The 13361-nt window shown below is 44.8% G+C and overlaps 1 protein-coding gene across 1 annotated transcript in view; it reads right to left on the reverse strand.

The window, feature by feature from the left end:
• Nucleotides 1-234: 234 nt before the first annotated feature.
• chsy1 (chondroitin sulfate synthase 1) overlaps nt 235-13361 on the reverse strand; it is a 65087-nt gene continuing 51960 nt past the window's right edge. The window contains exon 3 of the mRNA XM_034680349.1: nt 235-3743. Coding sequence (XP_034536240.1) covers nt 2151-3743 — 1593 coding nt within the window. The 3' untranslated portion in view covers nt 235-2150. The remainder of the gene's footprint in view (nt 3744-13361) is intronic.

A 13361-nucleotide genomic window follows, 5' to 3' on the forward strand; every position in this document is an offset into this window, starting at 1 on the left:
GGAAAAGCAACATGAGCAAAGAAAGATTCAACAGATTAAGGAGAGGACGATGACGAAACAAGAAGAAGTTAAAGAGAGAAGAAAAAGCGTAGGAAGATGATTGAAAAGAAGAATGAATGAGAAAGGCCCTGAGGTGTCTCCTGACTTTGACCTGTTGTTCCTGTTGTGACAGGATGGCAGGTGAGGAGTGAGATCAGGACGGACTGATAAAAAGATCACAAAAGCAGACACACGTTTATTCTCCCCCCACTTTATTTCTTTTAAATAGAAAACCGTGTCCAGGTGGACAGAGTTTAAAGAACAAAAAAAAGGTCAAAGGAAACAAAAACAAACACTATGATGACAGCGCAGTCATTCATCCTGCTCCATCAGTCTCAAACTTCAGTCATTCATGTTGTAAAGCTGGGAGAGAAGCAGTGACCCAGTGGGGCGTGAAAACGTACAGTACCTGCCCACGGACAACATGAGCAGGGGAGGACAGTGTCCGTAACACGGATCATCACAGCTCAGCAGAGACCGGGACCAGCCACAACGCTTTTTATTTTCAAAACCAAAGTCATTAACGAAGAGAGACGCTGATGAGCCGGCCAAGCAGAGCGCCTCTCCCATCCCAACCCACCAGAGGAAAGACGGGTTCCTGCTTCACTCGGTAGAGACGCCCGCCGTTCACAGAGCTTTTGTGTTGGTCTCCATTACACAGCCAGTTTCATGTCTGTGCCTGCTGAACGCCGGCCAACACACACACACACACACACACACACACACACACACACACATTCACATTCACGCACGCAGACACGCACAGGCAACATGATACCTAAAGCCGACTGTGCGAACTCTTTGGTGATAACGAGTTTAAGAAGAAAAGAAACATTAAAAAAAAACTACCCCACATCTGGTTATACAATCTTTCCCATATACATATTTCAACAGACAGAGTAGAAAAATGGAGCCTGCAAATTCAATAAATTAGACAGCAAAAGATGATTTCAGAATATAAAATCCAGCAGTTGGGTTCACAGAAATTAATAATAAAGAACAAACATTGTAAAACTTCAGGAGAGACAGTAACAGTGTTGTGTCGTGAGACCAGAACTATAAAAGCGAAAGGATAAGAAAACCTCGGTGAATCAAGGACATGGATTGCTCTTCGTAATGATCGGGTGTGATTGCAGTTTTCAGTCTTTTGTAAACAGTCACAATCAAGGTTTGTATCACGTTTGGAGCGCTGCTGCTCAGAGAGGTGGCACCTCTGTTTTTTCGGCAAACCAGACGAATGGAATAGTTGAGGACCATGATGGTGTACTTCACTGAGGTACAGATTACAGAGAATTTCTATCATTTTTATCACAGGCTCTATTTCTAGTTTAAGGGTCTAAATGACTAACAGGTAAAAAAAGAAGCTTGGAGTATCTGCAGATTGCTTCAGAGACAGGCTGTGCAGGGTGTAAGGTTATCTTCCAGGGCAAATGGGCTCTGTGGTATTCCCCTTTAAACTTGGGGGTAGACCAGCAACTCCCCTGTTCTGAAGGTAAAAATGCTGATTGTGTCCACAGAGTCCAGCAGCTTTAAGATCTTCCTTTAATCAGAAATCTCTCTGTAGGTTTTTATTAATGTTAGATGAACTTACACCAGTGATCTAAGCCTGCCAGGGACAACAGCAGGAACTTTTTAGGTGGGCCCATTTGCCTGCAAGAATTATGTTGCAGAACTACAAAGCATTTTTTTCCACAACATTTTGTACCTTTTAGTCAATTAGATCAATACTTATGTAAAAATAGTGCCCAGATTTAAAAATACTGAAATTCTCCTTTTAAACAAGGCGTGCCTCCCTCCCCGCTGTCCTGACGGATGACATGTAACAGCCTGCATGAGCCTCAGGCTCTGTGTAATCAGGCTAACACAAGAATACTGGTCAGTATTCCTTATATCAGTTTGTAAGCACTCACATACGAGAGCCCAGATTGTGTCCATGAATTGTTCGTCATGGCATATCTGTATATCTTATAAAAAACGAGACATATTTTCAAAATATATCCATGTCAAGTCTTTCATTTCAGTAAAAAATAAATTAGGTAGTGAAAACACCACTAAGAGGAAGAAGTGAGCACCGACCGGGCTCAGGTTCAGTTCGTGACAGCCCGGCGTGCTCACGCTGTCCTTTCTGAGCCGTTATTGCTGGCCAGTCTCCTGAAGCCGTGGTCGTTCTTCTCCAGCCAGAGCTCGGCCAGCTGCTGGGTGGAGCCGTGCGACGAGGCTTTGGAGCCCAGGCACATCTTATATTGCTTTGCCTCAAGGTTGGGGTCACAAATGACAGGGTGATGGACGTGCACTATCCCCGTGTCTGTGCTTCTGAACAACTTAATCCCTGATTGGACAAATTTATTAAAGAGGTCCACGTCTTCCAATCCCCACCCCTGTATGGAGGTGTCAAAGCCTCCCGCTCGGACCAAGTCTCCCTTGAAGACACAGACGATCCCAAAGCCATAGTTCCTCCACAGGCCGGTCTTGGAGGTGAAGACGTAGTGGTTGTTGCTAGGTACCTTCCCGGCGTACACCACTTTGGGATCATACTGGCTGAAGATGATGGGGAAATAGGTCTGCTCCCCCTGGGCGGTGTTGGTCCGACATCGCTTTAGGAATTCGCTGGTGAAGAGTAGATCTACGTCACAGTAGAAGAGCAATGAATCATTAGTGAAGTGCAAGGAACCCACTTCCAAAGCCAGAGCCCTTGAGAAGGAGCCATCCACAGTCTTGATCTCCATCTCGGCCCGTGGATACTTCATGTGGTACTCCCTCATCAGCTCCACTTGCTTGACTCGCTCCGTGTTGTTGTCCGTGCTGAAGAGCAGGATCAGCAGCTTGACGTTCTGGTTGGGGACCAGACACACTCGTTCAAAGTTGGCCATGAAGCGCACAAAGATGTCATAGCGTCCTGAGAGAGGTACCAGGATGTTGACTTTCTTCTCTTTGGGTTCCCTCTGGTCCTGGCCGGAGGTGGCCAGCTTGAAGGGCACCAGCATCTTGAGGGAGTTAGACAGAAACGAGAGGGAGTCGGACTCCTTGTTGATGTGGCTAGCGAGAGCTCTGGCATCCATCTCCTCCTCCTCTCTGAACTGAATCTGGCTGAAGGTCTGCTGCAGGTAGGCGTGCCTCCTCACAGGAACTGTCATGGTCTTTCCTTTGTGCTTCTTGTACAGCAGCAGCAGATCCAGAACATACTCTGCTCCGTATAAGGGGTTGACTCTCCGGTAGCCGTACTGGATTTCTTTGAAATCAATAACCCGGCCTCGGGTCTTGGCATTGGCGTTGATCATCTCCATCACTTGCATGATGATGTCATCCAGGGCCTGCCGCTGGGAGGAATCCATCCCTCTGCGGGGTGGCTGACCGTCAGATGACGAGAACAGGTACTTCCCTGTCAGAAACTCCCACTCCAGCACCTCCTCTCTCTGCCGTGGGTGGAAGCGCATAAAGGAGGGAGGCATGCCGAGTTGGAGGTCCTCCCGGCTGGGTTCGGCCGCTCCGTAGCGCCCCATCTGAACGATCTCTCGGTGCAGCTGGATGGTTCGGTGGCGCAGGTCAGCGATCTTGCGGCTGAGCATGTAGCTGTGCAGGCGGTACTGATAGGGAGGGTTCTTGTTCGGGTGGAGAGTGATGGCTCTGTGGATCTTGCTGTTGTGGAGATCTCGTATGTAGCCTTTCTTGTTTGGTTCATAGTTTTCATAGAAGAGCTGCTGCATCTGTGGACACAAGAGATGGACAGGTGTCAGTTCCACTGAAGCCACGTAACGAATGTTTGTTATTATACCCTCATAATCACATACATCATCAGTCGTTTTATCAGTCACTAGTCTGCAGGGCTGAGCAAGAAACAGCCTGTTAAGTTTTCACACACGTTTTTCTCTGGATGAGCCCTTGAGAAAGTACCAGCAGTGTGTGCATGCATCAAACACATCTTCAATCAGATCAATCTCTGAACCTTTTGGTTATCATCTGATGGTTCATAATTCTAGTTTTCCAGTGTATCAGTCAAACATCCTTAGAACTGACGTCATATATTTAGGAGAACACTTCTTCCACCAAGCGCCAAAACATTTCCAAAATCCAAACTTGTCCCTTACCCTGAAGTTTTTTCCCTCATATGGAAATTTCTGTTTAAAAAGTGTCAAATTATCATGACTTATTATTTGTTTATCACACATTATGATCCCTCTAACAACAACACCACCTTATGAAACATGAACATTCCTAAATATGTCACAAGAGACAAACTCTGCAGTGTATTTTGTTGATTCAGACTCTAAATAAAGGGCCTTAAGGTGTGTGCAGCAGCACCCAGTGCAGAGTCCAGAGCTGAGTGTTTGCAGGCCTCTCAGAGCTTTACAAACCTGCAGTTTCACAAATCACAAGAGGTTTAACGTGTAAACATTGAGACGGCTGCTTTGGAGCTGAGTGCTGGATCTGAATGGTGGAACTAGAAGGCAGGTTTTGTGTTTCCCCTGAATGCAGGGGGCATCAGAACGCTGCAGAGACTCATTTCAGGGTACTGCTCTGAGAAGCAGGACTTCAGGGCCCTCAGAAAAGGCCATACAGGGAATGAGACAGGACAGGACTTAAAGCCTTGGACATCGATACATGAAGTTAAATACGAACACGGTGACTGCCGGAGCAGGTCTGCTTTTCCAAGGAAATATAACAAGCCCTCTCTAATGCATTCCTGAGCACCAGAGAGGGCAGCCAGCCAATCAAAACACACTGTAACTGTGTCATTAATGGGAGTCCCGAGCGCGCCGTGCCTTCAGAGGTGAGGAGTCAGTCTTCACCTGAAATCTGGCCCCTGCATATGTAGCATCTTAGGTGTAGAACACTTCCAGCAGTTTCAACTGATCCTGTTTGAGAGGAAACCTTTAACGCAAAACCTGTTTCTCTTTGAGTCACAGAGGACTTCAACATGAATGTACCTCACTGCTCAATTCAGACAGGGAAGGAGTTTGACTGTATCTACAGAGCCTTAGCCTCACTTAGCAGGTCATGTATAATCCATTTACTCTCCTCTCACAGGCTGATTGAGACTGCTGCCTTGGAATCTTAAGCTTGTACTGAAGTCATTTTATGTGCATGAAGCTAATGACTGCAATGCAGTCCTTGTGCCTGATCAAAATACACCCAAGGAGAGTTCTTGTTTTTGAAACCGACAGGCTTAAGTTGTTCCTTTAAGTGTCTGATAACCTTACAGAGATGCTGATGGATGTTGAGTTGTAGTTGATCATACTGCAGTTATTCCAAAGGAGAAAGAGAGGTGAGGTTGGAGGGGATAGAATAGATGCTGCTGTATCATTTTAGGCGGCCAGTGCCAAGCAGACCAATCCTGGGGCTTGTGTTCTGAATTGTTTCAATGCTTAGCTACATTTTTGAGGAGGTGCACATCAGGCTACATACTTATGCTACAGGTTTGGTGTAGGTAGGTACATGGCTATGCAGACTTTGGGCATATGCTGTGGCGTAGATTTAACACATGAATTAGTATCACCACTGGTCCCATCATTTTTAATGATCAGTATCAGCTGTTTCTGACTGACATTGGTCCTTCGGGTGAGTTGATGGTGGGTTCCAACAGAGTGAGAAGTCGGTCATGTACGGGTCATTGTTAATTTGAAGATTAAAGAAAAGCTTCTTGACAGGGCCGTGTGGCTTGGTCTGTGTTTGTTTTATCAGCAGGTCAAAGGTCAGAGTTTTTTTCAGGGTTGTTCAGTTGAAAGTGATGCTGGAGGAGAGCTCAGACTGTATCCAGCAGAGTAATACCAGTGGTCATCAGCTGACAGCTAATTGGCCAGGATGTTTGTGTCTCTCTCCTGCAGCTTCACCATCATTAGCACCCTTCCCCATTCCACGGCCTGCACTTTTGTGCTCACCTTTGAAACTTATGACTCATTAGAGCAATTTCTTCACAGTCATTGACCTCACATCTCTCCCCCAACCTGTAACGGCTCTCCAACAAAGTTAAGACAGAAGCATGTCCCAGGTCACTGCTTCCTTTAAAACTTAGGAAGCTGTTGACTGGTGGGATGGCCACTCTGAATCTCAGCCTCCATTCTGAACTAATTTACCCAGGCTATGCAACAGTCAGGCACGTCCTTCCTCAAAACATCCTGAAGAAAAAATACCCATTACCTTCAGGTTGAATTATCATCATTTTGAGTCTGCTTTCATAAGTCTCCAAAGATTCTTCAGCTGGTCCCAAAGTACCGACTAGAACTAGGAAGAAAGAAAACGCCTCTCCCGTGTTAGCTTCTCTACACTGGCTGCCCATATAATCTAGAATAGAATTTAAAATCCTTCTTCTGACCTGCAGAGCCTGAGGTTATCTTAAAGAGCTCATATACCCCTTTTCGACTGAGGCAGTTTCAGGGCCGGTTCGGAGCCGGCGCTCAATTGAGAACCATTTTTTTGAAAAACAAACGGGTGCTGTGCTGGTACGCACCAACCCTATACCAGCCTCGCGTTGGTCGAAAAGAGGTTAGAGTTGCCCTCTAGAACACTACGCACCCAGCATGCAGGCCTGCTCATCGTCCCTAAGGTCTCTAAAAGTAGTATGGGAGGTAGAACCTTCAGTTAGCAGGCCCCTCCTCTCCTTTGGAATCATCTACCAGTCAGGATCTGGGAGGCAGACACCCTCTCTACTTTTAAGAGTAGGCTTCAAACTTTTTAGTAAAGCTTATAGTTAGGTTTGGCTCAGGCTTGGACCAGCTCTCCACCGCCCCTCCCCTCTCTCTGTATGTGCTCATGTCACATTAATACCAACACAGTCATTAACAGCGGTTGATAACTCCCTTTTCAGCAAAGGTCTCTCTTTACTTAAGATAAGGACTAATCTAAAGTAAAGAGAGGTGTCACAGCACTGTGACCATGAGCAGAGTATGTGCTGTGATTATTTCAGTGGAATGATTCCTGCATACAAGGCCCTAAACAAACACACAACCATACCCAATAAGACCTACATTCCCTAACACTGAGCCTCCCTGCCTGGCAACCCTCGAGACTCACTAATGAAACGCTGTTTAAGGAAATGTAATGAAAGTCTTTATCAACCACACGAGAACACAAACACTACAGACCAAGCCAGTTTACTATTTAACACATACTTAGACACACTCAACTGAAAACTCATATGTCACAGACTAGTTCAAAGATCTGAGCAAATTCCCAAGACGTCACCAGGATTATTTAGGTGTGACTGAGACCCTTTCAGATGCATTGGACCTAAAAGCTTGACGTAAACACTTCTCTAAACCAAATATCCCAAACAGAAACTGGTCCTGGTCCTGGTCCTGGCTTACAGGGTAATTTCCTGAGGAGGTGACAAACTACACCACAGGGTGACTTACATTGAAGGAAAAAGTTGTAGTGTGGGCTTTGCGTGTGAAAGGTTCGTGTCCAGCTCTGTCTCTTTTATGAAATGAATGTTACCAATGAGAGTTGAAGGATGTCTCAGTACTGGTACCCTGAACATTCAACAATCAAACTTTACATCATTATCAGATTGCATTATTGATGAGGACACAACAATCCTTTGAAGGTTGTAGCTATACAAGTCTGAACCTTCCAGATCACATCAGAGCTGGTACAAGGTGGTGATGATGTCACTTTTCCACCTCATAAAGAAGCCAAGTATGACCACTTTGTTTCAAGAAGACTTTATCAGTGTGTCCTTTTTATTCATTTTCAACCAGAAGAGGAGAGAGCAGGTAGTCTACTTTGACATCTCTGCACTGAGTCCCTTTGACATTTAGAATTGATTTCTGAGTCCTCCTCCACGTCTGCAAAGACCAACTCATCCAACACTTCCCTGTTTTGTTAACTCTCTTGTTTACTATTCCCTTCCAAGAACAATTGGATCACCTGCTGCTTGCTTGTTGGAGACATCCAATAACAGCAGAAAGAGGATTCAGTCGTTATCATTTAGGACTCAGATTATGGAACAAACCGCCTTTATCCAACAGGTAAATAACTCAAAGAGGCAGCTGAAAACTTCACTCTGCAGTCAGCCTTTGGTGCATCAGACTTGTGTCTGGATGGTACCGCATGGGGAGTAGAAGCAGGCAGTGGAAGGGCGGCCTGAGGCTCTGCGGCTGGATTTAATCTGTAGGACAAAGGCAGAGTCCGCCTCCGAGCCAGCCATGCCAATCTAATTGGAGACGGCATTATGCTGTGCTAATTGGCTCTTTTGTAAACAAGGGTGCTCTGTCCAAACTAATTTCTCAACTTGGGGAAAAGCTTCTCACACCTATGACAGCTCCACAGTGGGTCTGCTATTGATGTTTGTGATGGGAGGGGGGTCACAGCACCAGATGACTTCATCAATATTAGCTTTCTAACCTGTGGTCTATGTGAGACTGCAGAGACTGCAGAGTGCAGAAAGTCCAACACTGACCAAGAGGGAGGCAAGCTCAGATCCATCTGAGATGAACGCCAGTGAAAAACAGAGATGCATCACTCCAGCAAGTGTAGCGGCCTGCTCAGTTCAACCACAGAGCCATGGGAGGAAGAGTTTATTCAAGGGTGAGATATAAAGAGAGGTTTCATAGAAATAATGCTGAATCAGCAAAAGTAGGCTTAGCCTGAACTCTTTTGATGAGGCAACAAACAAAAACAAGATGCAGCTTAAACAGACCATGGTCAGGATATTAGAAAAGACAGCAGGCAGGATATGAGAGGAGAACAGACTCAGTGCCGCCAAAAGGGGGGTCAGGGGAGGTCACTTAATCCTGAGCCCTCTGCTGGGAAATTAAGCTAAACTGGTCAAATAACAAATGTTGTTTTATAACAGTCAGTGGGTGAAAAGCATTACATCCACTTTTTTTTATGACACTTTTCTTTGTTAATGTCCCAGTTCTAACACAACAGTATGAACACCAGCATGGCTCACATTGGCAGCTCCAGGTATGACTTTTAAACCCCTGAAACATCTCGCCCTTCCATGTATATGTCCCAGAGGTGTGATGGTGGGACAAAGTGGTCCTGCAGAAGCATCACTGGGGCACTGTAAAGAGCAGAGCCTGTCACTTGAAGTAGCTACAGTGTTCTCGCCTGTCAATCAAGTCAGCTGTGCTTCTCATAATGGGAAACTTGTAATCTTAATATCTTCGAAACTGCAGTGTTGTGAAAAAATTCACCCCCCGCACAGTGTGTGCCGATCGAGAAATGAGCTATCCAGACTACACTTGTTTTTTGAACCAGGCTGTAAACATGTTTATTTCTGCTGTAAAGATCTGCTTTTTGAATTGGTGTGTATGTGATTTCCGGTACTTCCAGAGCCAGCCTCTAGTGGACACTCGAGGACACTTCCTCATTGGCTTCAATTCTCCCAGCCGGAGGTTGTCGCTTGTTTATGACACTCATCACTAGGGATGCAAATTTCAAGTATTTTCCGTGATTGATCTTTGGAAATGTTAACGATCGATAATCTCATCATTAGAAGAAAAAAATGAGAACATTTTCCATGTCATAAACAATGCCAATACGTTTTTCCCCCTGAATCAGATTTTCCTTCACGACATAATGTATATAACTGACAGTATTGAATAGCCATGGATCGTATTGAGGCGTACAAAACGTAAAACACCTCCCTGGTAGCTGAACCAAATATGAGACCACATGTTTGTTACAAGTGATATAAAATCGAAACAAAAAAATGTGTTCCATTAAGTTCTTAACAATCAATGAATCCATAGTCGATTAATTGTTGACATCCCTACTCATCACTGCTGTCGCTCCTTCTTGGTCACGTAATGCCGAATCACGTAGTAAAACCACTCACCGTGACACGAAGGACAACCCCAGTCTACGTTTTTCAGCTGAATGTCTACATGTTTGTCTTCTCACCCCTTAAAGGTGACATATCACGCTTTTTTCATCAATATATATTGGTCTAAGAGGTCCCCAAAACATGTCTTTAAAGTTTATGCTCAAAAAAACACTTTGAAATCAGATTCTGGTCTGCCTGAAAATCCCTCTTCTTCAGCCCTGCTCAGAACGGTCTGTTTTCTCTCTGACCACGCCCCCTCAGGAAGTGGATGTGCCCTCGGCTCTCCAGCACGTTGATCTAATGTTTACATGTTGGCTGAATATACACGGCTGCTCACAGACCCGCGTTACTTCAACCCTCTGAATCTGATCCAGAATCTGAACCTGAAGGAGAGGCGCCTGCAGCAGGACCTTTCTGAAGGATTGGTCACAGATTTAGTGTTTCTTGTTGTTTTATTTATCAGTATGTAGACGTGTGTCTTGGTACACAGCTACGAACATGTAGCTATGTGGCTATGCTAACTAGCGCTAGCACTTATCCATGATAAATAAAAATCATCCACTAGATCTTCAAATCTGCAGACGTGGGGAGTAAAACCGACCTTTGTGTTTATTAAGACAGCCTACAACTAGCATGCCTCCCTCCTAAGCTCCTTGTTAGCACACATGTGTGCAGGGAATGAAAAACGGAGGAGGGGTTGAGTTGTATTTTATACAGTCTATGGGCTGATCAAGCTCTGAGCTCTGACTTTAGTTACAGACCGGATATTGTTGTGACGTATGAAAAACACTGAAAACTGAAACGGCTGGTTTCACACACATTTACAGAAAGGTGGAGAAATCAGAACAGGGGCAGAATGGATTCTTTTCATTCTTGGGGGTTTGTAGACATGCCAGGGAAACATATTTCAGGTAGTGAACCATTAAAAAGTCGATTTTGCATGATATGTCACCTTTAAAAAAGAGTGTCTTTATGATGTTCTCCAATGCTGAGCCAGCTTCAATATCTGAACCCCCTGCATGTTACAGAAAGCAGTGGTCTTGCAGGTATAATATGAGGCATGTGGGCTGAATTAGCAGTTTGGCGTGGGGCTGAACTGAAACACTGAGAGGCCAAATTTGCTTTGACCTACAAAAGTCCAGCACAGCTCCGGATATCAGTGGAGCAGATCAACAGATAGAGTAAAACTGAAGTTACAGGGAAACACATGTTCCCACATTAAATCAAGCATGATGATGGATGTTTCTTAAGAACTCAGCCGTGGTCTGTGTTGCTCCTCTGCAGAAACACCCACAGGGACAAAATACAAGCAGCAACAAGTTTTTGAAAACACAGCACACACGATTTTCTGACTTCTTTGGATCAGAAACACTTCATCTAACATTACTACACTGTAATCCTTCACCACAGCCTTCTGCTGATCCATTTTCCATCCTGATTTATCTGAGGCAGAGGAAAAATGATGGGGAAGCAGCACAAGCACCAAAAGGAAAACATTTATTAGCTGATGTCAGTTTGTGAAATACTGGGCTGTTAAGTTTCTCCTCTGCACAGTCATGTTCCAGTTAGGTCACTTCTAGTCTGGATGAGTCAGCACACTGGCAGAGTCCCTAGATTACAAAGAAATCCAGAGAAGGAAGCTGACCGAGAAACCTGATCCCCTCCTTCAGATCCTACTCCCCTCTGTTTCCATGACAGCAAACCTCTGAAATCAAGCAGCTTGATAAATGTGTGCTCAATCTTTAGCTTCTCTGCAACTGTGTTACAACCTGTAACTGCTACACACTAGAGAGGGAGTGTGAAGGGCAACACACAGACAAGGGGAAAATACAAATCAGCAGAGTCAGCATCACGGAAACGTTTCATCGCTTACAGAGTTTAAGAAAATCACCTGCCAGGTTTGCTTGATCAGATGTGACTCTGGCTTCTGTACCTGGAGGGGGGTTAAGTCTGACTGAAGTCTGCATAAGAGTGGCGGTAGATTCACATCAGCTCCTTCAATAGATGTCTGTATAAGATCAGGTAGGTCCTGTTGAGCTGAAATGTATGTATGTCTCTCTCTCTGCTGAGCTCTGCATGTCTCTACCTCGCAATGACTGACGTGACGCCAAAATGACCTGAACTCTATTTTTGGAAACTCCTCCGCATCATGCCTTTAGTCAGTGCTCACAGTTTCAGGCGAGTTGATGTGTTCAGAGACTCTGTGTCTACCAGCACTGTGTGCAGGCTGCTGATTCAAAACAGGAAGTCCCCACTTTAGGTGCTTATGACTTTTACTACTATCATGTTGAGTTTCTAAAGTTCAGTGTTGCGACAACACTTTATTCTACTAAGTTGGAATTCACATTTTCAACTGAACAGCTTGGACTCAGCTACACAGCAGGTTGTTATTTCAGCTCCACTTTAAAATGTTTAGTAACTAGAGTAGAGTTTTAAAGTAGGGATGCTCTGAGGTGGCTAATTTCAAAGTCCTTTGAACTAAAATTGTAAGTCTAAAGTCCATAAAGGTAAGAATACGCCAGAGATACACTTTGAGTATTATTTTCGAAGGAGCCCGCTCCCAGCAACTGAACAACAACCTGGACAGGAAGTCAGGCACGAGGATCACATGCAACATCTGCCAATTTCAAAATAAACACCATATACAGACTCCCGACCGTTTAAAGATCGTATAGATCAGAAATACTCATCGATCATGTAGGTAAGCTACAAACAGCCACATATATGTGATCCATGTCGACTACAACAGGACTTTAAGATGATCACTGTGTCAGAAGGTAACAGGACTTTAAGATGATCACTGTGTCAGAAGGTAACAGGACTTTAAGATGATCACTGTGTCTGAAGGTAACAGGACTTTAAGATGATCACTGTGTCAGAAGGTAACAGGACTTTAAGATGATCACTGTGTCAGAAGGTAACAGGACTTTAAGATGATCACTGTGTCAGAAGGTAACAGGACTTTAAGATGATCACTGTGTCAGAAGGTAACAGGACTTTAAGATGATCACTGTGTCAGAAGGTAACAGGACTTTAAGATGATCACTGTGTCTGAAGGTAACAGGACTTTAAGATGATCACTGTGTCAGAAGGTAACAGGACTTTAAGATGATCACTGTGTCAGAAGGTAACAGGACTTTAAGATGATCACTGTGTCAGAAGGTAACAGGACTTTAAGATGATCACTGTGTCAGAAGGTAACAGTTCTGCATCATACTCAGTGATGATTAAAGCACAAAGTAACAGACTACTATCCAAATGATTCAACCACAGAAAGGCTCTGTAACCTGTTGTTTGTATGTAGTTCTCTCTATGCTGGACCCAGCTGATCCTGCCTGCTCTGAGCTGGTGCTATGCTCTCAACATGCGTCCTGTGTAGCAGGGCGCAAGCCCTCCGACAGAGCAAAGCCGCGTCACAGCCGCTATGCAGAGCACACGCATCCTGTGGTCTTTTGGGGTCAGCCGTTCTCCTAACTCTGCTGATGCGTGTCAGTCATTTACAACCAATAAAAACATTAGTGCTCTCACTGGATGAGCCGTGACTCCTTATATC

The sequence above is a fragment of the Notolabrus celidotus genome, chromosome 3 (genome assembly GCF_009762535.1).
Source record: "Notolabrus celidotus isolate fNotCel1 chromosome 3, fNotCel1.pri, whole genome shotgun sequence".
NCBI classification, from domain to species: domain Eukaryota; kingdom Metazoa; phylum Chordata; class Actinopteri; order Labriformes; family Labridae; genus Notolabrus; species Notolabrus celidotus.